General features: G+C 38.3%; 1 protein-coding gene across 5 annotated transcripts in view; it reads left to right on the top strand.

Moving 5' to 3' along the window:
• The first annotated feature begins 6,162 nt into the window (after window positions 1-6,162).
• BMAL2 (basic helix-loop-helix ARNT like 2) overlaps window positions 6,163-26,897 on the top strand; it is a 42,241-nt gene continuing 21,506 nt past the window's right edge. Inside the window, exons 1-9 of one of the 5 annotated variants that reach the window (XM_069807014.1) lie at window positions 6,217-6,312; window positions 14,180-14,274; window positions 14,779-14,926; window positions 16,187-16,222; window positions 19,966-20,004; window positions 21,055-21,108; window positions 22,648-22,805; window positions 24,873-24,952; window positions 25,713-25,805. In XM_069807014.1, coding sequence (XP_069663115.1) covers window positions 14,832-14,926; window positions 16,187-16,222; window positions 19,966-20,004; window positions 21,055-21,108; window positions 22,648-22,805; window positions 24,873-24,952; window positions 25,713-25,805 — 555 coding nt within the window. In that variant the 5' untranslated portion in view covers window positions 6,217-6,312; window positions 14,180-14,274; window positions 14,779-14,831. Of the gene's footprint in view, window positions 6,313-14,176; window positions 14,275-14,778; window positions 14,927-16,186; window positions 16,223-19,965; window positions 20,005-21,054; window positions 21,109-22,647; window positions 22,806-24,872; window positions 24,953-25,712; window positions 25,806-26,897 lie in introns of those variants that run through there. The other 4 variants (XR_011328769.1, XM_069807015.1, XM_069807013.1 and 1 more) reach the window with 4 other exon arrangements.

Genomic DNA, 26,897 nt, shown 5'->3' with positions numbered 1-26,897 from the left:
TTGAAGGTGGTTTACATTTCTGTACCTTTGTATTGTTCTTATACCAGCTGTTTAATATGAGGCTGTTAACACTTGAAAAGACCAGTAATCTGTAGTGCAGTGACAAGTGTGCTTTAATCAAGGAGAGGACTTTCAGACAGTGATGTAACTCATTGTCAGGACCTTTGCAGGTAAGATGGATGAGATGATTGCAGCTTGGAGGTTCACAGATTGGTTGTGTGCAAACCCAAGAAAAGGTGTTTTGGCCTTGGAGATTTGCTGCTCTCACAGCTGGTTTTGTTCTCTCTTAGCCAGGGCAGGAAAGGCACTAGGTGAGATCTCACTGATCCTAGAGAGATAGGACTCAGCTTGGGGGCTTGCCACTTGTGCACCACGGGCACATTTCAATTGCTTTTCGTTTCAACAGGACCCCTAAGCAGCTTTATTTATCCTTGTGTAGAGATTTGTAACAGCAATACTGTTTTTCAGACACCTTAGACATTAGGGTCTTGTTAGGCATTCAGAAAATACCAGTTTCTGCCAGGAATGAAAAGGCCACTTAAAAACTGAAGTTTATTTTGTTTTTAAATCAAAAGTGGCACCATCAAATTGAGAGACTTGGGTCAAGAGATTTGCAAGCAAGTGAATTACTCTGTGGGCACAAACCTCACCAGCCAGGACTCCAAAATAAAGTAGGCACTTTGGAAAATGCTAATCTTTTTTACTTGTTTTAATTTGTTAGAAAACCACAAAGTAAATTGATAATCCTACTGGCTCCAATACTGAGATTAGAGAGGGAGAATAAGTAGGATTTGGAAGTGCTTTTCAAGTTAAACTTGTTTCATCTTGCAAGGAATTTGTTTGTGATTCATAGATCTTTAAGGCCAGACTATATCACTATCACAATCCAGTCTGATGTGTACTGCCTAACGTAATCCATACAATTTCACTCACTGTGTTGTGCCAGCATAGTGCAGTCCGTTGCTGGCAAAGCCTGAATTCTTTTGTGCTGGTTTTTTGCTTCTTCGAAGGGCTTCTGTACCGATTATTCGGTGGAAATAACTTTAAAGAGCTTATTTTTGTTGTTGGCTGATTACAGTACGATTATGCTATTTATATAATTTCTGAAGCAAAAGACTCTGATTTGGGCAAAACCTTTTGCTTTAAAGTGGTAGCAGATTTTACTAATGCATAGACACGGAATTTATAGTAAAGTCAACAAATTGCTTGTGGTGCCCTTAAAAGTAATCCAGTGACCTTCAAGCACAAACTACAGACTAAAACAGATTTTTTTTTTTTTTTAAATTGTATTCACTCTTCTAACTAGCTAGCCTGTTCACATGTACTCTATAAAAATGCACTTGATTCAGGACAAAGGTTGTTCTTTACATTACTTTGAGCCATGTAATTCTGTGGTCTGAAGGGAAACCATAAGCACTTGTGTTCTGGAAGAGAAGCCTGTGAAAAACCTGTATTTGTGTTTACAGGTATGCTGAGTAACTTCAGTTTACTGCTGTTAAGTTTCAGCAGAAAAAAGTTAGCTAGCTCACCCTAAGCAGTCACCTGTTTTTATGTGAAGTAATAGAAGTTGGTCTAATAACATAGAGTGACTCTCAGTGTTCCCTTAGAGGAGAAGAGTGCTTCTGTCCAGTCGCTCTCAGCTTCTGAAATAGGTCTCTTAAGCATGGTGTGCATAGAGCTAGCTTGGCCCCAGCAAATACACAACGGAATTTGCATCCTTGTCAGAATGGTATCTCAGAGAAATGCTGACTGGATGCTTTTCATGTCCTGTGTAACAGCTAAGACATGCTATGCATTGGATGTCATTAATTATTTACAGAAAAGAAAAAGGAGTAATAATGCAGACACCCTTCTAACTGCACAGTCTCAGGCTATTATTTAACTGCTCTGAGGTTTGATTGTTACTTTCACCCCTTTAGCAAGTTGTTGTATAAGTTGTTTGGAAAAAAGAGGCTAACCGATGCTTATATAAAGCATTCTGTTCTCTATTTTATAGCTAATAGCTACTCAAGAGAAAGTGCTCACCTAAAAACAGGGCAAAAATATCAAGTGTGGCCTACTCAAAATCAGTGCCTTACATAAACTGGGATCCTGCTCTGCCAAGACTCAAGGCTAACTATATGCTATAAACACCAGTTACTGTCATTTATGAAATGTATGAAACATTCAATGAAGAGACCAATCATCACCTTTGAATAAGAAACAAGTATAATAAATGATGTTTAAAATCTGTGTTAATGAATTGGCAGCACATTATGTTTGTAAGAACTCTCTAAGTGCTGGGAGATGTGACATAGATCACGGATGAGAAATACACAGAAGAAAACATGAGAGGCAGAAATACTGCTAAGAGATTGATCGGATTTTCTGACCTAGACATATCATAAAGTGCTCAAAAATTCTGCATTAAATTACAAGTAATTCTACTGTTGCACTAAAAAATATTAATAAAATGTGAATAAGGTACATTAGCTCTGTTTCTAGTGAGTCAGCTAAAAAAACCTATTACACTTTGAATGGCCTCATTGAATGTTCCCATATGGAGAGAGTTTGTATTTAATAGCTGTTAAGCTGTTAAGTTTGTTAAAACAGATTTCTGAACTATTTAAATCTTTAACTCATTGAGCTTTATAACAGCAGCCATCTTCAACTTTCTGTTGTTACTGGGTCTCTGAAACCCTTTCAGTCAATGTGGCTGACTCACTCTTCTGAAATCTCCTTAACGTTTGGGTGTCCAGTGATGATGCAAACCTGGAGGAGGGAGCTCCTAGCTTCAAAACTGGGGCAAAACAGTATTTTAGCAGGGCCAAACGTGACATTTAAGCTTCCTATGAACAAATTCTTGGAAATTTTTTTCAGTATCAGTTGTAGTATATGAATAAAGCAAATGTGCATTAATTACAATAATTTTCTTAAAGATGGCAACACTGTCTAGCTCCTGGTTTTTTAACTCTTCCTACTGCTTTTTATTTCATTAAGGGCAGAAGTGGTTTGTAAATGCTTTTGTCCAATACAAATTTTGTAAGACCAACCAAACCCAGCATGGTGGAATCTATATACCACTGCAACAGTAACTGTGGGATTACATATAACTTAAAATTCTGAGATGAAAAGTTGGATTTGCAAGGGGAAAAAAAGTACCATATGAAAAAGTGTGCATTGAGACTATCATAGTAGTGCAATTGCACTTCTTCAGCAACATCCCCAGCTGGAACCCATGATTCCCCAGCCAGGTAAGCATATTCTGTTAGAGCCATCCACCCACTCAGCCCTTCCACAGACCTAGTCTATCCCTTGGACTTAGCTATGGGCAAGATGTTGAGCTTCCCACTCCCATACAGACGAGGTGCTTCCAAGTCGATTCTGAAATGTGTTGGGAGCTTCAAGGTATAAAAGATGGCACAAATGGAGTTCAGGACTGCATTTGAGCAATCAATTCTCAAGATTATAGTTTGGAGTTCAGGCAAGTAAATTCTGCCTAAATCTCAGAAAGCTATGAATGAAACACATCTTTGTTTTCTGAGGTTTTTTTCCCAGTTCTCTTATCGACTGGGCAAGTTACTAATCTTCCACCATGTTACATAAAATTCATAGGTGTTCAAATGGATTTGGCCCACATCATTTTTGTGAGAATTTACTTTCTCAAGTTCTTAAAATCACAGAATCATTTAGGTTGGAAAAGACCCTTAAGATCATCGAGTCCAACCATTGACCTAGCACTACCAAGTCTACCACCAAACCATGTCCTTAAGTGCCATGTCTATACGTCTTTTAAATACCTCCAGGGATGGCGACTCAACCGCTTCCCTGGGCAGCCTGTTCCAATGATTGATAACCCTTTCGGTGAAGACATTTTTCCTAGTATCCAATCTAAACCTCCCCTGGCTCAACCTAAGGCCATTTCGTCTTGTCCTATCACTTGTTACTTGGGAAAAGAAACCGACACCTGCCTTGCTACAACCTCCTTTCAGGTAGCTGTAGGGAGTGTCTTGGCAGACATAGATGTTTATACAGAATTAAAATAAAGACAATACTGAACTGCTGTCTTAGATGGGATGATGGAAGCAGAGAAGCAAAGATTTGATGAGACTTCTGTTCAAAACTATTAGCTTTCCCAAGATAAAATATTAACTCTCCTACACAGGGAAAACAGACATAGAAACTGTTGTTTTACACATAGGAGGTTTTTGTCCAGGTATATCAAGCTATAGTAAGAATCTTTAGTAGGACTTCAAAATTACCTTAATTTTGAAAGGGGGAGGGCAGGGGGAAAGCCTTCTTTTTTTTTTTAATAGAGTCAAGAGTAAACAGTCTCTTGTAATTTTATAAATAACCATCATCACCCATAGCCTTACCAGCCAGTGGTGAGAAGCTTATAAACGTTACTACAAGCGTCCATCTGCACTGTTTCTACAGCTCTAGACTCATTGTTCGGTTGCATGTGACTATTCTCTTGAAGAAAACAGCCTTTCAGAAAACTATCTTTCAAGCAATTTATTTCTGCAAGAGCAATTTTATAACCCATAGGTTTGGCTTAACCCTTTGCATGCTTGCAAATTCCTTTGACGTGGACAGATAATTGGCATTCAGGTACATATACTTCGCCTCAGCATAATGTAGCCAATGCTGAAAATACTTATGTAAATAATATTCTTGGCTTTTATTAAAACCACATGGATATTTATTGTGTATTTAGTCACTTTCACTTTTAGCAAAGGATGTTTTTCTTCTTAAGAGTAATTTTATCATGCCTCCAGATCCAAAAAATCACTTGTTTGCAGCTCAAAGATATAAATTTTAACAACTTAGATGTTAACCATTAGAACCGATGACGAAAGAATGTAATATGCTTTGCAAAATATTACACCTACTTTTGTTAGTTCCAAAGGACCCCCCATGACTAATGACAGACAGACTCTCTGAAAGCCCACCAAACAGTACACCTGCAGAAGCAGCTTCCTTCACACAGGGCAGCGACCATCTAGATCCAGCCTTATTGGTGAGCGACACCAGCTGCACCGTATGTGTAAGTTCCCTCATACCTGAGTTCAACAGATGGAAGCAGGCACACGTGCAGCCTTCAAAGACGGCACAGGTAAGGATGCATGAGTCTAGGCAATAGTCTTATTTTGCCACACCTGCAACTGGAACTGAGCAAGCACGGGGTACATCAACATCAACAAGCAGGGCAGCACAGTAAGAGAGGTTCTGTCAAGTGGAACGGGCGTCGCTGAGGTCCCGATGCCCACACCGTGCGTGTTGTAGAGGTTTCATTTCAGACTAGCTCTGGTGGGGTCTGCTGGAGAGAATGCCTGTTAACAGCTGGAGCACATGAAGCTCTTCCAAGCGTATGAGGTCTTTATGCAAAAGGAACACACTTCGCACGCACCGAGACTACTCCAGGATGAGAGCCAAAGCACAACGAGGGGTAGATTCACTTCAAAAGGGCACTCCCGGTATTAGCAAAAAACATAGCTACTGCTTCAGCATCTGGTGTAACCGAGGTCTACTAACACGGTTTAATATACTGGTATAAGTTAACCCGATTTTTAGGCTACCTTTTACTGGTATGTGCGACTGTCCTCTGCCCTGCTCTGAGCACACCCTGGACCAGATGACCCGGAGAGGCCTCTCCCAGCCCACATCACCCCCGAGATCCCAATTCTTCCTCAGGCGAGCCGTCCTCTGTTCAGCACCCCGAAAACGCACGAGGTACGCGGGCCAAGGCGAAGCGACTTGGGGATCTTCCCCACGCCGCGACGGTCAGAAGCGGCCCGCGCCCGCCCCGGCTCTCCCCAGCGCCGGCGGGGAGCAGGGGCGCTCCCGCCATCTACTCGACACGGCTGGCGTGGCGTGGCGCGGCGCGGCGCGGCCCGCCCGGCTGCCGCGACTACCCTCGCGGCTCTCGGAGCCCCGGCTGGGGGCCGCGCCGCTGCCCTTCGCCCCCTTTTCGCTCCCAGCCCCGCTCTGTGCGGGGACGGGGGCGGCCGCCAGCCTGAGGCGCGGCAGGGCGGGAGGGGGACGGCGCCCGCCGCTGCCCGGCCGGGCGGCTCGAGCTCTCGCGAGAAGCGTCCCGCCGGGCGGGGCGGGGCGGGGCGGGGGCATGGCGGCGGCGGCGGCGGCGGCGCTGCTGAGGCGGCGCCAGCGCGGGGGGGAGGCCGGCGGGACGGGCCGCTTCCCCTCACCTTAGTTCACCTCCTGCATGCCGCCGGTGCCGGGGGCGCTGCGGAGCGGGGCACGGGCCGCCCGCCATGGCCGAGGCGGGAGCGGGAAGCGCCGAGGGGACCGAGGAGGAGCGGCGGGCTGCTGAAGGTGGGGGCGGCGGCGGAGGGCGCCGTGTGGGGGGCGGCCGCTGGCGGGGCGGCGGCTGGGTGCCCCCCCCGCCCCGCCCCGCCGGAACGGCTGTGGGTGCCGCGTTGCGCTGTGTGTGGGGGGCGGTCGCGGGTGGGGTGGGGTGCGCCCGCCCGCCTCCGTGATGTGGCACGAGCAAGCCCTGCCTGAGCGCTGCGGCGAGGTCGGTGCCGGTGGTGCAGGGGCCGGGGCGAGTGTCGCCGGGCTGTGCGCGGCCGTCCGTGGGGTACAGCCTTTCCGTGGGGGCACGTCGGTCTAGTCGTGTTGCCGACACCGCTCTGTGGTGAGGGGGGCTTTGGTTTGGGTTTGTTTTTTTTTAATTCGCGCTGGTGCCTGGCCCGAAGTGCGACCTGGACGCCGCAAACTCCCTTCTCCCGTCGGAGTTCCGTGAAGGGACAGCGGGTGGCTGCGGCGGCGTTCCCTCGTGCGCTTGCAGAGAAATCCCGAGTGTAACGTTCAGTTCGTACTTCTCTTTATCGCTGTTATAGATGTGCCGTCATACCGATGTGATGCGGACTAAACATGTTTTTGCTTTTTTAACTTGGTACGTAGCTTGCTGTTTCCGATACGCACTTAGTCGTTTTATGTGTTCCTAATACGCTAGTGTGATTTTTTTGTGGGTAAACGTAATTTAGTATTTTAGGTATAGTGATTTTGGCTTGTGTGTGTGCGCGTGCCCACGCTTGTATGATGACCAAGGTTTGATGTTCCTGCCTTGTTCTTAATCATAAGTTGCTGGTACTAAAACAAGGCTAGTTGTGAACCACCAGCAGCTGTTTGTGCTCCTCCTGCTTTGAAATGAGTACGCTTCTTCCCCTCTCCGAGAAGAAAGAAGTGTCTTGCACGGGCTTTTGAAAAACAGAAGTGAGCAAATCTCTCCTAAGTCATCATTGCAGTTCCGTTTAGTTAGCACCAATTCTTCTAGGTTTAGTAGTTGTTATTGTTTTCTAAACGTCTTTTGGGTTATGTGTGTGGGGATCCTGGTCTCTGCTGCTTGATTGTTTAAATACTAGTATAATTTTGTAGCAAAGTAATCTAGTGTTTGAAAATAAAGTAGGGGTTTTGGTGGTGTTTTTGGTAGAGTTTTTGCAGTCTGTTAAATTGTGCTTAAAACGAGGATTTATTGTTTCTATATCATGCACATACAGTAAGGAAAGGAAATAATCAACATATGAAAAACCCCCCAAATGCAGACATTTCCATTTGCAAACAGATTTGGGAAATCAATGAACCATAGGCTTTCATGTTTCATTGTGAAAGAAACTCCCCTCCCTGGTTTCTTTTCTTATCCATGTTTATACCTATTCTTCTAACAGTTTTTGAAGAAACAGGTTTTTTTCTTTTTTCTTTTTTTTTTAAGATAAAAGTATCTTAATTTTTGTGGAGTAGGTCCACACGAAGGTTAGCTACTTAATAGTTTTTTTTTTTTTCACTTGAGTGTACACGTTATCGTTGATATACTTGCACATTATGAAAAACAAACTCTAAAGTGGACAGTTCACATCAACTAAGAAAATCATTGTAAGAAGAGATAATTTGGCGGGTGGTTGTGGGAAGTGAATTATTGTGAATACTCTGTTGAGAATTCCCTGTTTGGAATGGAAGAACTTCCATGGAAGTTCTGCAGGTGATTTGATGGGAATCAGAACTGTACAATAGTATGAATCAAAAACTTACAAGAAAGCAGCTACCTTCCATTCCTTTAACAGTATATGATTGGAGAGGGGTTTGTTGTTTTTTGTTTGGTTTTTTTTTTTCCCCCAGTAATGAACTATGATATACGAGACTCTCGATTTCTATCAGCGACCTGGTTTGAGCCTAAAGTTGACTGGGAAAGCAGGGTAGCCTTTCAAGGGCTTGTGGAGTATCTTTTCATTAGCTAGTTAGAGTCATACTTCTTAATACACTAATAGGTTTGGCCAAATATTTGGTGTTTGAAATCTATTAAGTAAATGTGTTATTTAATTGGTTACATTGTGATTCTTGACCACTTCTCTTCTGAGTGGTGAAAATAAGTAAAAATAGATGCAGAAAGTAATCAGTTGCCTGTGTTAATGTTTGATTTACATTTCTATAATTCAGGATATTATACTTTTTCCTTTCATCATTTTGTGATATTAAAAACAAATCCAATGTTCTTAAGTTAATCTGGAAGAGTTTATTCTCTGTATAGTAGTGTTCATAAGATGATTTCATTACAGAACTCTCTGTATGTTGCTCTGCATTATGCATGCTTATAAAATTTGGGGGGAAAAAAACTGTTTTAGACAGTACTTTTGTACTGTTTTCACAACTTAACTGCAACGAAAATTGTTGCCCCAGCTTTCAATGAGAGATACTGTGGACTATGATCTGGATATCAGACTTGCTGTAATTATTCTGAAGGTGCTTTTCATGGCCTATTTTAAAGCTCTAAAATAAATAAATAAAAATAATATTTAATACAACTCTCACACCTCTTTAGAAAATATGGTTCTTTGTTTTATAGGTGTTCAGATCTGCAGGACCTGTAAACTCATGCATATCACAGCACCTGTAGCTTTCTTCCTCATACAGTACTGTATGTATGTAGGATATAGGCATAGTTTTCTCATTCTCTAATGAAAAGCTGCATTAAGAATTCATTAAAATAACTTTAGAAGAATAACTCCGTAGTAAAATAAAGCAATCTACATGACATAGAGTTATTTGAAATTATTTGACTCAATAGCCATGCTCTGTGTGTGCTGCATGTATAGATAGATACATCTGTAATTGCTTGGGTAATCAGAGACACCTTATATCTTAAAAAAAAAAAAAAGGCATATCAATTATGACAAAACTTAAGAATCCAACTTGACGTCTTGAGTAGTACTTCAGTTTAGAAAATGCAGGTTGCTTGTGTGCCTAGATTTGTGTGTGTGTATATATCTCTGCTTCTTCGTATGACTGCACTCCTAAGGACTTTAGACTGAGACCCTGAAATCAAGTAAGTATTCAGAGGCTGTGGGCACATTGGTGTTTTGGAGAGCAATAGCATTGGTTTGAATTGAATCCCATCATCCCAATTTACGGCTCATTGGTTTCGTTTGCAGAGCAGTTTTGGTATAAATGAACTGGACTCCTTTCAGAAGAAACCAAACTCAAATTTTAATGTAGCACATTATTATATAGTGCTACTCCAGGCACATACCAAACGTACTCCAACTCCAAACATAAGGGACTGAACCAGTGGTTTGTTCTCAGACAGCTTTAAAACACATGCATTGTAAGGATTTTTGGCCCAATGAACCAGTCTAAATGTGATTTAGTGTAAGCTCCCTGAACTACTTACAAATTAGAAACAGGGGCTTCTGCACCAGCTGCTTCTCTTACTGACCTGTTGCTGTTATGCCATTGTATTTACTACTGTAGACATAGCCTAATAGCTTGTGTGAGTAGATTTCAGTTTTAGTAACTCATCTAGTTAGACTGAAGAACCCTTATGTGCCACTTTAACTGCAGTCACTTCTAACATAATTTTGACTTCTTTAAACTTGTCAAAGCTTGAATTTCTAGCTAAAGGTTTTTGTGCATGCCAGGAACATATATTTAGAAAATACACGTTTTAATAGTCTGTGGCATCTGTGGTCTTAGAAATTTCAATTCAAAGCAGCTTCTTTCTTCTCCTTTCCTTCTGCCAGAAAGTGTTTCAAAATAGGAAGCTGGATTGAAAGTGCCTTCTTATTCTTAGAAAGGTTGTGCCAGTGTTACTGCATTGTTAACTTCAGCAGCTGCAGAGCTGTGACGTTTTTCTGTCTGGTGTGTACATTTATTCACAGACTATGAAGAGTGCCACCCCTAAGTTTTATAAATGTACTTATTCATTGACATTTTATTTCAAGCATATTTTACTGTAATATCCTGATAGATGGGTTTAGATGTTCTTTTTTAAACTGGCTAAACGAGGGCTGACAGCTTTTTTATTAATTTATTAATACCTACGTGAATTGTATTCTTCTGCTGATTTTTGGAGTGCTTATGTGTATCTTGTAGGATTTCCTTTTGATGATTCTAAAAAGTCAAAATAATCTTTTAGCAGTAAAGTAATATTTTAGGAAAACCTACGAGGAGTAAACCTAGCCAGAAAAGCTAAACTTTCATAGGGGAGTGAGTGGGTCAGGAGGTGGTAGTGCATAATTAAGGCAATAATTTTGAAAGACTGCCTTGAGCTTGAACTTGTTGCATGTGGCAAACAGGTGATGTCTATGGCTGTTGTATTTTAAGAATTGCATGATAGCCACCTTGGGTGGGATTCATCTCGCTTATCTTTACATGTCTACAGAGCAGATATCCAAGTCTGAGCTAGTTACTTTGGTCTTTGTATAAATACTGAATAGCAGTAGGCACTTTTGGACTGTATTTAATCTAACCAACTGTAGGAATCTATTTTAAATTGGGATGAATCACCCTAGAAATGTTGTATTTCATCTAGCCAACTGTAGGAATCTATTTTAGGTTGAGATGAATCACCCTAGAAATGTCGTCTTCCCTCCAAGAGGGACTAGAATGGCTAGTTCAGATGTGGACATCCTTACTTGTTCAGGATGAATCTCACCTTTTATGGCTGGTGGAGTTTGGCCTTAAGACTTTTCTAATAGATTATGTTTGTTTAGGAACTGAAAACCTTAAAACTGTTAGTGGAGAAAACAGCTCAGGAATGTGGCATGCGTTTAGAAAATATTATTGTCAGTAATTAGAAAAGTGTAGAGTCTCCCAAGCCTTGTTTCTTAATGCATTGCATGTGATTTGTGCAGAACCTTTGCTGAACGTAAGAATATGGTTGATTTCATATGCCTTTATTTCATATCCTGCCCCTAAAGAGTAGTTTCATATAGCTCATTTGCAGTTGTTTGCTTCCTTGCCAACCCCCTTGGGGACTGTAAATTTTTTAAATTTTTTTTTTTTCTTGTAGAAAAACACGAGAGGTGGTAGTTCAGTAGGGTGTGATCTTGTATGTTGATGTGATGAGAATTGTATATATTGATAAACATTTTTTAAATACTTTGGTTATGAAATGTACTAAAGTTAGTGTTAAAATAATAGTTTTTTATTTCTGATACACTTAGTGGGAAGGAGCTATATTTCGTATGGTGTGTTTGTAATGTTTGGATGGTCTTTGCTTTTTTGCACAGAGAATGATTACAGTGGGAGTTTTTTCAGTATTACTTTCACCTGCCCTGATGTGCATAATATGCTTTTGAAATACTAATTTTTAATATAGATAAGCATATATGCTTAATACTGAGAGCCAAACATAGATCATAAATAGACATATGTATTTGAGGAACTATTCACTTACTATTAAAATTCAGTTATCAGTATGCCAGGGCATTAGTAGAACTTTGAAATGAACAGTAATAATTAAAAAAAAAAAAAAAAAGTGTCATTTCTCAGTTGGCATTTTATTTGACTTGCAAACCAGACTAGTGTAAGTAATAGCATTTGGGGTGGTAAAACAAAATATCTCTAGTTGAATTAAACTTTCTAGTAGTTTAAAAATTGACTAATGATTTTGGTTTTCCAGGAAAGTAAACCTGTAATAAAGAATGGTCTTTCTGGATATTATTTTTCATGAAGCAAGAGTGCTATGAAATTGGGAAACGTTTAGTTTTGCTTCATAGCTTCTTAGGAGTGTTCTGGGTTTGATGTTAATGGTATGAAAATGTTCACAGAAATTGAAAATATAAGAATTCAGCCAGGTGCACAAATGAAAGGTAAGAATCCAGCTTTTTCCTATTGTAGAAGCACACCCTGGTTATTGGGGTGCATTCTAGCGCATTCTTTTTGTGAAGCCAAAGATTTTTAAATCCTTTATCCAGGTGTCCCAAAGTGGTATAGCTGGAGAAGTAAAGAAACCTTTCATCACAGTCTACACAAGGTTAAGACACTCTTCAGGGAAAGAGTAAGCACCTTGGAATCACCTAATATCATAATGATAGCTATTATAAAGCCCTAAGAGATTATTTTAAAGCACCCTTACTGACTTCTCAAAGCTGACTTAGCTTTATGAACTGTTTCTGTCTGCTGCTTGTTCATTGAGTAGTAGGTATTAAAAAGATTTGCTCTTGTCTGTTAAATTCCAAATAATTACTTTTCTACTACGTTTGGTAGTTCTGAAGCTTTAAATTTATTTCTCCTATTTGTTTTCTTTTGAATTGTTTTTGGGGGTTTGGTTTGGGTTTTTTTTGAGGATCTTAAAGAATATGTATAAAGAATATATGCTGCATGCTGTACATGTCAGGGATCAATACAGATTCTTAACTGTATATTTTTGTCTAAGATCAACCAGCTATCTTACTGGCATTTAGTTAGATGGCAATTAACATGGCATTTAGTTTGTCACAGTGATAGTATTTAGGATTCAGTTTATCACCTAAAAATTGTAGTGTAGAAGTTCTTAATAGGTCATTGTTGCTGATAATCTAAACGTTTTTTTATTTTCTTAGTTAAGAAAAAGAGAAAAGGGTGTTGTTAGGAAATGTAGAGGAGATATGTGCAGTATTCAGAATTTGTTGCTTGAGTGTGAGGAAAAAAATAGTAGTTATTTTGATAATATGAAGGATAAATTGGAAAAGCTGTAAATGAGGCATTTCATTTTGTTTCTTTAAAGGGAAGTGGTTTAGAAAGCAGGCTGGCCATCTGTGTGCAAAGGAGTATTTAGGTCAGTGGGTCTGTTCTGTCCTGCTTTGTTCCTGGACGAAAGGCTCTGTTGTGCTGAAGGCGTTCTTGTCTTTGATACATGTGGGTTTCTGTTAGGAATGACTTTCATGAATATTCATGAAGTATGGTTATACTTCAATAACTTAATCTAGTAATTATAGGCTACTATGACCTAAGTGAATTAAAACTGTTCTTTATAAATAAAGAGTTCCTTTGGAATTCTTGGGGGTTTTTTTGTTTGTTTTATAATTGCACGAATTTATAGTAGAAATATAAAATGAGACTATTATGAAGTAATGATTAATCATAAAAATATTTCAAACATCTAGCATTTGTGCCCTTGTAGTATTTATGATGTCACTTCTCTTAATATATTTTTAATATCACTAACTGGAATATGTTGTGTATTTGAAGTAACCAAATTTTCTTTCTGTTGCAGATACCCAAAGGCTGTTACTTATTTGTCAAGTATTTACAGATTCTTTGAGTTTCCACCTCTTTTTTTGGAACTTCCTATGTGACTTAATGAGTTAAAGAGCTTTCTAAAATAAAACAGGGGCTGCCTCTGTGTAGTCTGACTTGGTAGTGAGAGGATTAGGCAAGCTGCTCAAGTATTAGCCTATTTTCATTTAACTCTCCAGAGTCATGTTCCAACAGAAAATGAGAACATAGAAGGTAATTTTTCTGGTGTAAGATGTGGTTACACCTAAAAGGAAAAAAACATAAACTGTGTATCATTACTTTTACACATTTTTACATATCATTTACAGACAGCACAGATGCTAAAAAAAGAAAGCTCACAATAAAGTATACAGTTTTCCTTCCTGCTGGATTTTGAAAGTACTCATCTTGGGTTTTGCCTCCTGCTAGAAGTAGGAGATGCTCGCTTCCTTAAATGACCTCCCTCAATCCCTCATCTGTCCCTTCATGGAGTTAATTCTTTATTGTTTCTAGATGTATCACATAGGATACTTTCCTCACTAGCACCTGAAGCCTAAAGGAGTGCCTGTGTTTGCTGAAACAGAGTTAATTCTGATTCTTGACCTAAACATCAGCCGGGTGATTCTTTGTGATAGCTTTGCATTGAGATAGGAAAAAAAGTGTAATAGTGCTTAGATTCCTTGAGACTGTTTTCCTTTCCCAGTAGGTTGCTACGATTATTTTGGCTTGTGACTCCTCTTCTGTCCCTCCCAGAAACAAAGCAGTTTTCCTTGAGAGGAGAATTGTCAAGAGAACTTTGAGGTAGAACTTGACAAGCTTTCAAGACTCTTCCGACTTACATGACTGATGTTGTATAATTGTAGATTTTATGTCGGAAACATAGTTATGGCAGACTTTCATTTTTTGGATGTTCAGCTTGTTTAAAAAACATAGTTCACTATATATTTTAAGTTTAATTTAGTGCTAGTCACAGTATTTTGATCCGATAACTAATGCTGCATCTTGTGATTTTGCAGCAGGATGTTTGAGGTGCTGGGGGATTTAAGTGTAGTCTGCTTAGAGGAGAAGACGTGTATTTTATATTGCATTGGTGTGTTGACTGGGTTGATGAGATCGTTGCAGGACTGTGGGAAGACAGTGTACTCTTCTCTGTACTTAGGTTGTAGCACTGCAACCTTTATGTTTTTTGTGTCAGAGGCGTAGAAGCCACCCACGGACAATTTTTTTTTTTCCAAATGAAAATCAGAATGGTTACACGATGATACAGCTCTTACTTAACAGTGAGGGGTTTTTTCTCATTTACAGATAATTTCTCAATAGATGAAAACCCGTGCATTGCTTCTGGAGTCCCTAGCCTCATGAATCCAATAACTAAGCCTGCTACCACTACTTCTTTCAACGTTTCGGTGGCTGAGATTCCAAGGAAGCGCAAAGGAAGTGATTCTGATAACCAGTAAGTAAATGGATTCTGTATGTGTCTCAACATAAATTTGAGACAGTAATCTGTTATTTATGGAATGTGGTAACTGTCTAATCCTCTTTCCTTTATTTATTACCATTATTTATTACATTTTCTTCCAAATGCATTGTTTGACAGTCTTGAGTTATTAAAAATAGAAAAAATAATCCTTAAATCTAAGGGATATATGTAAGATTCTATAATACCATTTCCTGGCCTGAAGCGTCTGGGTAGTGTGTCTCTAATGCTGAAATTTCAATCCTAACTTTTTTTCCTTTTTTTTTTTTTCTTCCTTCTTTGCCTGCTAGTAAAGGCAAGTTCTTTTTGCAGCAGATTAAGTTGCTTGAAGTCTCACAAGTGCACATTAGAATATCACCTTAAAGTGTGAAACAAGACTACTAGTTAAGCTCTTTGATCTAGAATTGGAGAATCAGAACTGCTTCTTCAGTGACCAGGGCAGCCATTTACTTAAATGTCCAGACAGACCAGTGACCTAAAAATGAGGACTGTCCTACAGTAGTATTCAGTCTTTTTAAGTGGGTCATACTTGACTACCGAGATGATACTGTTGACTGTTTTCTCCTGTTTTATAACTGCCAAACAGGTGCCAGTTAAACAATCATTTACATAGATCACTTTAATAAAAAAAAAATAATCTTTTTCTATTCAAAGCTATACTAAGTATCTCCAAACTAGTGTGGAAAATCCATGTTTAAAAAAGGGGGAGAGGTAGGAAATTTACATGTACTTGTGACTATTAAAGCAATTCTCTTTAATCACTGCCTCCTCCATATATAGTCCGTTGATCTACAGAATGTAGCCATACCGTAGGTGTTGATATAATTGTCAACTTGGAGATTCAAGTGTATCTTGTAGATCACTGAAAACTCCAGAAATACATTCATTTCTGGGAAAAAAAGTCTCCATTCTTTTTCAGTAGCACTTGATGATTTTTACCTGTTCAGTAAATGTGCAGGTTCATCAGTAGTGTTTCCCTGAAGTTTGGATCTCTCTCTGATTTCATGAAACTTCTTTCATTAAAAAAAATCATGTCCAAGTGGAAATACTAATTGAAAAAGTATTGTTTTATAAGAACTAATAATTTGTTTGTAAAAACTAATGTTCTTGCTGAAAATAACTAATCAAGTGGGGTTTCCACTAAAATTTTTCTGTGACATTTTTTCATTGGGTGTATCAAGTAATCTTTTTGTGCTTCAAACTACATTTTGCTTACTTTATTACCTGTTTCTGCAGGGACACAATTGAAGTTGATGGTGATCCTCAGAAAAGGTACTTTTTACAAATGAATCCATTTCTGTTTTCAGTGATATAAACATGTCACGTTTTCCTGTTTGGCTAAATGAGCTGTGTGGTTTGCCTTAAGGAAAGCTTTGTCTATGGGCAGGTCTTTGTACAGCACAAGGTGATAAACATACAGGTAATTAACAGGATGGATAGGTCCATCCAATGTTAAGGTTTTCTGATATTTCTTTCTAAGAAGACACTCTGACTTGCTTATAACTTTGCCAGACTTGTTAGTATTGAAGTTAAGGTGAGAATGGGAGTGAATGAAAAGTAACAGTTAAATAAGAAGACTAGGGAGGTGAAGGAAAGGTCTGGTACTCTTCTAGGACTGGTGCAAGTAAACATTTTTTGTTTGGTTTGTTTTAACCTTGTCAAGTGCTTTTTAAAAGAGAACTACCACAACTATGTTAAAATATTGCTGTTACAAGGTGACAAACCAGAGTTAAGATTGACTGTGCAGCATAAGTAAACCCTTTGTGTATATATGTTATGGGATAGTTATTAATTACATGATTACCTTGTTATTTCTTTTGCTGCACCTGGATACCCTACTTAGAAAATATATGTTTATATGTAGCAGTGCTGTATTCTTTTTTTATAAAATAGAATATTTCAGTTGGAAGGGACCTACAATGATCACCTAGTCCCAACTGCCTGACCGCCTCAGGGCTGACCAAAAGTTAAAGCACGTTGTTAAGGGCATTGTCCAAATGCCTCTTAAACACTGATAGGCTTGGGGCATCGACCGTCTCTCTAGGAAGCCTGTTCCAGTGTCTGACCACCCTCTCAGTAAAGAAATGCTTCCTAATGTCCAGTCTAAACCTCCCCTGGCGCAGCTTTGAACCATTCCCATGTGTCCTATCACTGGGTACCAGGGAGAAGAGATCAGCACCTCTCTCTCCCCTTCCCCTCCTCAGGAAGCTGCAGAGAGCGATGAGGTTACCCCTCAGCCTCCTTTTCTCCAAACTAGACAAGCCCAAAGTCCTTAGCCACTCCTTGTAGGACATTCCTTCCAGCCCTTTCACCAGCTTTGTTGCCCTCCTCTGGACGCATTCGAGGACCTTAACACCCTTCTTAAATTGTGAGGCCCAGAACTGCGTACAGTATTCAAGGTGAGACTGTAACAACGCTGAATACAGTGGGATCATCGACTCTTTTGACCAGCTGGTCACGCTGTGTTTGATGCACCCCGGGATGGGGTTTGCCCTCTTGGCTGCCAGGGCACACTGCTGACTCGTATTGAGCCTGCTGTCAACCAGCACCCCCAGATCCCTTTCTGCAGGATAGTCAGTATTTGGTACGTGGCTTACTGGGTAGTATAAAAATCTTTCTTTGGGGATAAATTGTTTCTTAGTAGATTTTTTCTGTGGTACTCATGATGGAAAATTGTGAATAAAAATACTGCTCTTCTGTCTTTAAAACCTCTGCTTCTGTTTTAGAAGAAATGAGGAAGTACGTTTAATAAATCAATTGAGAAAATAGAGGAAAAGGTGGTATTCTTGTTTTTTCCTGATTAATACAGATTCTATTTTTTCTAGTACCATTTAAGTATGCCTACATTATAGCCAGAGGTAGAATTTCACCCTATGTTCATGTAGTCAAGGTAGTTTTAATCTAGCTATTTGTATCAGTAACAACATAGCTTTTAGGACAGAGGCTATATAAATCCATTGAAGGCTGTGACTGCTTGAGCAGCAGATTTGTTCTAGTTTCTTCCCCAAGTGGAGCTCCTGAGGGAGAAGGAGAGTTAGTTAATAGGCCACATGCTGCATTGCAGTTGGTCTGGCTCGCCCTTACCTCTTCTCTTATGTATGGTCAGACAATGTAACTTCTGTTGGAGTTCACAGTATATGCACATTTCTGGTAAAAGTTTCTCTTGAAATGAAGAAAAATATTAGTTATTGCTAACTCGTCTAAATCTGAAACAGTTTCACTGAAGAAAAGTCCTAGGGTCTTGTGAGCCCAACGTACTCCTGTGTTTGGGTTTACCAGACTGTCTGGAAGATTCCTAGGTTCCAGTGAAATCCCAGGTTGAAGAGCTGCATCTCCGAGTCATGTGTTAATTTGGCTCTGGCTGCTGGATCCTCGCTGGGGTCACTGCTCAGCTACAGGTAGAAGCAGCTTTTTGGGCCTTTCCTAAAGCTGTAATCTCCAGCTGTCCTTCCACTTCCTACTTCTGGTTCCTCATAGGAAACAGCTGCTGACTGATCACCCTGTCTCCTTATAATCCTTCTGGTACCACATATGCCTCTTCTAAAATGGTCATAGGCTAGCAGGTCTGTCCTCTGGAATGGAGTGTAGAGTACTGCATGAGATGTTTCCACTGCTGAATTAAAAAAATCTGAAGAACTGCTGTAGAAAGATTAAAAATATTTGTATCTGTTCTTCTTTTAAAGAAAATAGTAGCCAGTGTTTGTATGGGAACTGCCTCTCTGCAAGTACCAAATTGCTCATACTGAACTGGTGTCCTGGTTTCAGCTGGGATAGAGTTTATTTTCTTTCTAGTAGCTGGTATAGTGTTATGTTTTGGGTTCAGTGTGAGAAGAATGTTGACAGCACACTGTTTTCAGTTGTTGCTATGTGGTGTTTATCCTCAGTCAAGGATTTTTCAGCTTCTCATGCCCAGCCAGTGAGAAAGCTGGAGGGGCACAAGAACTTGGCACAGGACACAGCCAGGGCACCTGACCCAAACTGGCCAACAGGGTATTCCATACCATGCGACGTCATGCCCAGTATATAAACTGGGGGGAGTTGACCTGGGGGGATTGCTGCTTGAGAACTAATGGCATTGGTCGGCAGGTGGTGAGCAATTGCATTGCACATCACTTGTTTTGTATATTCCGGTCCTTTTAATAGTATTATTTTATTGTCATTTTATTATTGTTATTATCATTATTAGTTTCTTCCTTCCTGTTCTATTAAACTGTTCTTATCTCAACCCACAAGTTTTACCTTTTTCTTCCCCAGTTGTCTCCCCCATCCCACTGGGGGCAGGGGAAGTGAGTGAGCGGCTGCGTGGCGCTTAGTTACCAGCTGGGGTTAAACCACAACAATTTGAAAGATTACTATTAGGCCGTGCTCTGAAATTCTTAATAGATGGTGGTGAAAAATACAGTGATCTTGGGGAAGAAAAAAGATCGTTGCCCTTGTGTGAATCATTCTTCATACTTTCCAGCTGCCAAGTATTTATTGTGATACAGGCACTATGATTGTCTTTCATTTTATTACAATTTTATTAAATAAACTTTGCAGTCATTGCTGTATGGTACGGGAAAACACTTAATTTTTACTTTTTCTGACCATGAGCAATTAAAGTGTATTTTAGGCCCAGTCTAGGCTAGGGTTGCTTTTTTCATCATTTGACAACAAGATTTTGGAAATAAAAACATGAATAGATGATCTCTTGTAAAATTTTGAATAAAAACATAAAATCAAGCCTGGACTTAAGTTATTTGAATGTTGCATTAATGTTGTTTTCTCCAGGATAAAAATAGCCCTGTAATTATGAAATATCCCCATAATGTGTTCACCTAACTGTGAATATTGGAAGTTGTGCTTTGGTCTGCTTCTATTATGCATCACTTGCTAGATCATTTTGTTTTAGGAATTTTTGTGGGTTTGCTTTTGTTAGAGCCATAGCATTGTCTATATCTTCTTGAATTCGTGGGAGGAAAGAAGTACCTAGTATTAAATATGCAATGTAAAACTCTATATCTTGTTTTCTCTAGGAGTGAAGATGAAGAACATGTTAAAATAAAAGATTTCAGGTACTAATTTACAATAAAAGTATGTTTTGCTAGTAAATACTAGGATTCATAATACTAAAATACGAGTTTGTGGGTAACGTTCATTAAAACTGTCAATATTTAACAGTAAACTTTTCCTTTCCCCCCCTAAATTTATAGTAATTTTTAGAGCCTCCTTGAGGATTGTATTTTCTACTAATTTTAAGGAATGTTGTGTTGCGGAATATCTCAGATGGTTTAGCAAAAACCTGAGGTTAAAATTTTCAAGGTGAGAATTAAATGCAGTACACTCAAGTCGTGTATAAAGGGAGGAGCTGATCCTCAGTCGGTATGAATCTGAGAATTGTTTTTTCTAATTTGTCTGCACTCGGAGGTATTTAAAATTTATCCCACATGAAAATAGATTCACGTAAAGCATGACAAAGAATTCTTGTTGTGGAGCAAGTTTTTGTGTAGGAAATTATTCAAGGTTTGCCATTGCACTTTGAATTCACATCTTACCTGAAACCAAATTGGAATTCACTTAAAGCACTTGGAGTATTTGAAACTGTGTGACTGAATGCAGTCATGATTCATCCAAACAAATATTTTAAACTATAGACAAGCCACTTAGTAAAACTAGAGCTGTTTTATAAACTTGTCTTTCGTTTGTCATGTGAGAAGAGATGTCAAAGCAGAAATAAATAATCCACTCTGCTGTCAAAAGCATTATTTATACAGTATGCTAACTAATAATTATGAAGTGTTCTTGTAACTTAAATAAAATGGAAGAAATTAAAGTGTTCCAAAATACATTTGCAGTCTTTTTCTTGAACTCCAAAATCTATTTTTCTTTACTGAGTATTCCAGATTGCTATACAAGATTCTGTTTTGTACATTGCTCTAATAACTTTGCTGTTGTATTGTTAATTTTTTTCCTTAAGTTTTGGCTCATTAGTTGGAGGAAAAAAAGTAATTAGAAGACTCTTTGAAGGTTTGCTTAACAGTTATCTCCCTCCAGTGTTTCTTTTCTCAAGCTTATGGGGGAACTTGCTTTTCTCCTTTCCCCTTTGTAAGTGGGGAATGTAACAGAAGGCTTTCTGAATCATCCAGTCATCACCTGAATTTCTGCATCCACCTGTTCAGGTTTCTATAATTTCTTATTGACTCTTAGAGATGTGGAAGATTGTTCTCTTTCCCTAAATGTTTGTATCTGTCTTCCTGAGGTTCACAGTTCAAGGAGCATACACAATATATTACTTGATTTTTCCTACCTGACATGAAGGAAAAGTTGGATGAACCTGTAGAACTAAGAATAACTGATAAAATTAAATTTTTTTAAAAAAGCTTTAGAGAGAGAAAAGCTAATTGCTTGGGCGAATGACCCAGAATTATTTGTGGGGAGAAAGGATTTATTTTGGGGAAAAATAATAAAAAGAATAGAAGACTAGGTCCTTAAAACTGTACTTTGTTCTTTCCTAACAGGCCAGGGACAGTTAACTGTATTACCTTTAATACCTTCTGTTACAGTATGCCTAAGAGGAAATGTTTTGGAGATCAGTTAACCAAAACTTGTTGTCCCTCAGTTTGATTAACTACACTGTGTCTGGTCTCAATCAGAAAGGAAAATAATCTTTGTTTTAATTGAGTGGCTAGCTTGTCTTCTGGGTAAGGAGGGAATAGAATGAATTAAACTTTTTTTGATCTGCTAGAGGATGTTAGAGGGGAGCAGATCTGCTAGAAAAGCTAACATACTCTACTAGAAAGAATTAAAGAAAAAGTGACCTGATATACAAATATATTTGTGATGTGCACTGTCTTGTGCCTTAGAAGGGGTTTTCTGATGAAAACTGTCCAAGGAGAGGAGCTCTCTGTGGTTGAGTTCTTGGACAGAGGCTTACCAAGAGATGAAACCTGAGACACAAGGTATCCACAAAGGCTGAAACCCTTTCTACCACCTTATCAGGTGAATGAAGGGGAAGGCTTTCTGAAATGCCTCTGCTGAAATTACACGAGGCATAGCTTTTTATTTCAGTTTCCACTACATCTCCTATAAGCACACATAAATGTATTGTCTGTTGCTTCTGCTGTGCTATGAATAAATGCTTGTGTTTGTGTCTGTCTTCAAGCTGAGTAATTTTTAAGGTAATGAGATAACAAGAAGGCACTGCTCATCTCAGATTGTTGTGAGTTTGCATAAAACAGATTTGAGAGATGCTTTAGGAAGTGCTGAGAGTGTTCCTTAAAAAAAAAAAAAAGTTGCAGAATGAATACCCCAACTTAGTTACACAAGCCAGGTAGAGATAGGGCCAGGGAGCAGAAATGTCTTCCAGTGATTACTAATGATATCAAAAGTTCTCTGGTATACAGTAAGGTGTCAAGTTATTCACTTTGAAGTCAAGGGTCACAAGAAGAATTAACTTTTATAAGTCTTCATAGCTTCCTGTTCCTGCCACATATAATCAAGCTGTTGCTTGAGATATTTTTCCCCCCTCAATATTTCACATCATTATTGTGATCATTTCTGTTTTGTTCAAGTGAATCCAATTCAATTGTCAAATACAAGTAGTGTATGAAAAACTGTTTCAGTGCAGTAGTACTTCTTGTGATATGTTCTGTTCCCAAAATTGAATTGGTTAGTATTATGGGGAAAATCATGTGTTCTAAAACAATTTTTCTTCTTAGAGAGGCTCACAGTCAAACAGAGAAGCGAAGAAGAGACAAAATGAATAATCTGATAGAGGAATTGTCTGCTATGATACCTCAGTGCAATCCCATGGCACGAAAGCTAGACAAGCTTACGGTGTTACGGATGGCTGTGCAACACTTAAAATCTTTAAAAGGTGAGTTTTAGGAAAATAATCCTGACAGTTCTTGTTCTATCAGGAGTTATACTATGTATCTTCTTTGTTAAGTAAATCAAAGGTCGTTTATTTTACATTTCCTTTCTGAATTCAGTTCTTCATTTAAGTTTACTTGTTTGTAGATTCCAGAACTTCATTTCTTCTTTTTGCTTAGTATAGCAGAAAAAAAGCCACCCTTCAGTGTCTGATATTTTCTGTCTGCTAAGGGGATGCCTTGCAACTGAATCACTCCTTGATTCTTTTTAAAAATTACAACAATCAAACAAGTCTGTCTTTCATTATTTTCCAACCCCCAAATTAAACATATTCTGTGATCTCTCCACTTTCCATCATACTTTCTGTAACAGTAATACCTGTGGTGCTGTACTGATGCCAAGAGCTATACTGCTAATAGAGAATCAAATGGTCTTCATGCTCCTGTTTGCAATCACAAATGTGGTAATAACATCAACCCTTTGTCTCTGTATTGGAATTTCATGTTTATCTGTTGACTTTGAAATTTACAACATCATGGAAAAACACCATTTAAAAAAACCCAAACAACAAAACCAACCAACCAAAAAAACCCAACTAAATTTTGGGAGGGCTTTAAGTTGAAGGCCAAGTAATTTATAAAATATCAAATACTTCCAATGAGTTGTTTGTCCAGTGTGAGATTAGGAAAAAAGTCTCCTCAACAATGGGAAACCATGCTAATGTTTGCCTAAAGAAACTGATGTAAGTAGTTGCACTGGTTGGGAGCACAGAGAACTCACTTCAGTGATAGGTTAAGTCTTTTACAGTGTAACTTCATAAAACCAAAACCAGTTGCATAAAACTAAAGAAAAAATTATGTTTGGACATAAACATCTTTCAAACTTTTTTTTTAACCTGCAGGAACAATGGTCAGAAAGGAATGCTGCAAGACAAAACATACTTTAACAGAATGGTTGATGACTTTGATTACAGTAAAGTCTTAAACACCGTGAAATGTTAGAGAGTAACAAGAAAGAGTTATCAAAGATATTTTTCCTCCTCCACAAAAATAATAATTTGGTCAACTGTAAGCAAAGATCAAAGACTGTCTGCATTGCAAAAAAAAAATTGATCATGAATAAACATATCTAACAAGAACCCCATTAGCCTTAAGTCAAAGGAGTGTAGGAAATGAATTATGCTACTAACTTGACAGTAATAGAATCACAGAATAATTTAGGTTGGAAGGGTTTCCTAGAGGCCCATTGACACAAGCAGGCTGAGAATTTTGTGTAAAGAAATAATGTGACAGATTAGCAGGGCACTTGCAGTTTAAACAAGCAGTTTAAACAAGAAATCTTCAACTCAAACATTTGTATTTTAACAATAGGATATGAAAACTGGGCTCCATCCAGCACAGTTGTTATATGTATCTTCAAAACAAATGCTTTAAGAAAATGCAAGATACTATGTGGAATTATAGTGAATGCTGAAATTTTCTGGAAAGTTCAACGGCTATTTTCCTCAAAAAATATCTAGGAAAATTTGTGGAAATGCTTGTAATGGCTAAAAATTATTTTAGAGTACTTGCCACAGGTGCTAGAACAGTAAATATAGTGAGTCAGTCTCACTACATTTAGCGAGACATTCAGTTTAACTGCAATAGAGTGGGTTTTTTGATTGTTGGATATATAGTACTAATGAAGCATTGTTCATGCTAAAAGACAATTGCTAACATTGGAATTATTAGGCTGCAGCAAATGTTAAAGATTCTGAAATAGGCCTGTGAAATGTTTCTAGAAAATTCAGTTCTCATGATACCATTTCTCTAGCAGTACATTAAAGGTATCTGAACAGAATTTTCCTTGGTTTATGCTAAATAAAGGGCAAAAAAACCTGGTTGTATGCCCATATTAATTACCATCATATGTTTATAAGGGTTTTTTTATTTTTAATATTTTATAATTTTACTTTTTTTTCAGCTGTTGTGGTTGCAAAGAAATGTTATAAAATACAAAATAAGTATAACTGTTAAAAGTAAATTTAAAATGCAAATTTTGACATTATGTCTACAAATAATCTGTTTTCCAGGTTCCACTAGCTCCTATACAGAAGTCCGGTATAAACCTTCATTTTTAAAGGATGATGAGCTCCGACAGTTAATCCTTAGGGTAAGTGGAAGGAAACTCTCAATTAAATGATGTCCTTATTAAAGCTTGCCATTAACTTGAGTTTTTAGTTGGAGAGTGCTTTTTTTCCCCACCTTTTTCTTCAAGCAAGTGCTTTGATGTATTTGATAAGTACTGGTTTATAAACTTTACGCTATACAGGCTTTTTCATAAAGGGGTACAGAAGATGATTTGTGAGCATGGCAGACAGCAGCCCTTGAAGGGATAATAAATCTGTATACAATCTGCGTATTTAATACATAAAATTTTTAATGTTGATATTGAAGTCTGCATACAAGTTTAGAGAATGCTTTTAATGATGCATAAATGTACTCACAGTTGTTTGTTCTCCTTCATTTAAATTTTTAAAGATGTACTTTGAAAAAGATGCAGAAGTAACACCTGAAAGAAAATCTTGTTTTCACACTTCATCCTATACCCACACCCCTTTACCCTTTCTCATTTGCAACTATTTTCTTTTTCCTTTGCTGCAATAACAGACTTTGCTGAGATCTGTAAAATGACTCCCAAGTTAGGCTGTTTTGCAGTTGGCTGCCTCTTTTCCCAAAGCTGTGTTTAAGAAACTTCAGCTGTCTGTAGCTAAAGGTCTCATTTGGTCCTTGCAATCTTAATTGCTTTTTGATATTATTTATAACCTATTTAATTAAAAAATCAGGTTTAAAAGTGTACTTCCTTGTAGTCATCAATATTCATTGTATATTTTAATTGTATGTTTTTAAAGACAGTATCTTTATATTTTCAGGCTGCAGATGGATTCCTATTTGTGGTTGGATGTCACAGAGGAAAAATTCTGTTTGTCTCGGAATCAGTTTGCAAAATACTTAATTATGATCAGGTGGTTATAATTGAGTTTCTTGGTTTGTTTTTACCTTGCATTTTCTTAGAAATGTTGAAACTTTTGCATTTTATTGTATATTACTAAAAAACAGTCCTTGTGTATCATTTCTTGGAATTTCTCTGATTTAACCTCCTTTAGAGTAAGGCTGAATATCCTGGAACAAAATATTTGCAAGTACAGTCAGTGTTCCTGACCTGAGTAGCAGCAACAGATTTGAATTTATTATCCTTAAGAAAACTGCTAGTCTGAGAGGAAGGGATAATTTGAAGATGTCCTCATTTCTGTCTCCAAGAGATTTTCTTTTAAATGGTAAAGTGATTTGGGGGGGGGGGGTTAGGCCAAGGAAAATTGGTAGTTCAGCAGTGGAAGTTAATTAAAGCTTTCTTCAGTAATGCCTTTATGCTCAGATGCACTGCGTAACACCTCAGCCACAGTAACTATCTGTGTATATGCTTTTAACTTGAAGGAAACTGAGGTACTGTGAGTTAGCTTAGCCTGTAGAGTAAGAGAAATAGGAAAAATAAAAGTACCTTCCATTAGTTGACATTTAACATCATGGACAATTACCACAAATAATCAAAGCATGATAACTTGTTCATGTATCTATGACTTCTGTTCCAAAAACAGAGGCTAAAACAGCTAGTGCTTCCATCTGTCTGCTTCTATAACTTTGAAACCATTTGTGCTGTGTTCATTTTCTTCATAAATGGAAGAGTAACCAATCTGGACTCTGTTTTATAGATTTTTTATTTTTATTTAAAATAAAAAACAAACCAAAACTGTACCTCTTTTAAATTAAAGTGAAATGAATCATCTTATGGGAACAAGCATAAAGCAGATTTTTTTTTTTTTTTTTTAAAAACTTCTACACTGAATTTACTCAAGGACTAAAAAATACCTTTTGGAGTCTCTCACATCAGACATACCTACTTCTAGATCCATAAGATCTTTGCTGTTCCAGCCAAAGAGGTTCAGAGAACATGACTGACTTAACCCATCAATTTATTGGCTTATTTGGGAATTATTCTACGTTATGAATCACATCCTGCAGCCTAATCTGTTTATTACACCTATATATTTTGACAAGGC

This window comes from Haliaeetus albicilla, chromosome 19 (genome assembly GCF_947461875.1).
Source record: "Haliaeetus albicilla chromosome 19, bHalAlb1.1, whole genome shotgun sequence".
Lineage (NCBI taxonomy): Eukaryota > Metazoa > Chordata > Aves > Accipitriformes > Accipitridae > Haliaeetus > Haliaeetus albicilla.
This window is presented reverse-complemented; position numbering and strand designations above follow the sequence as displayed.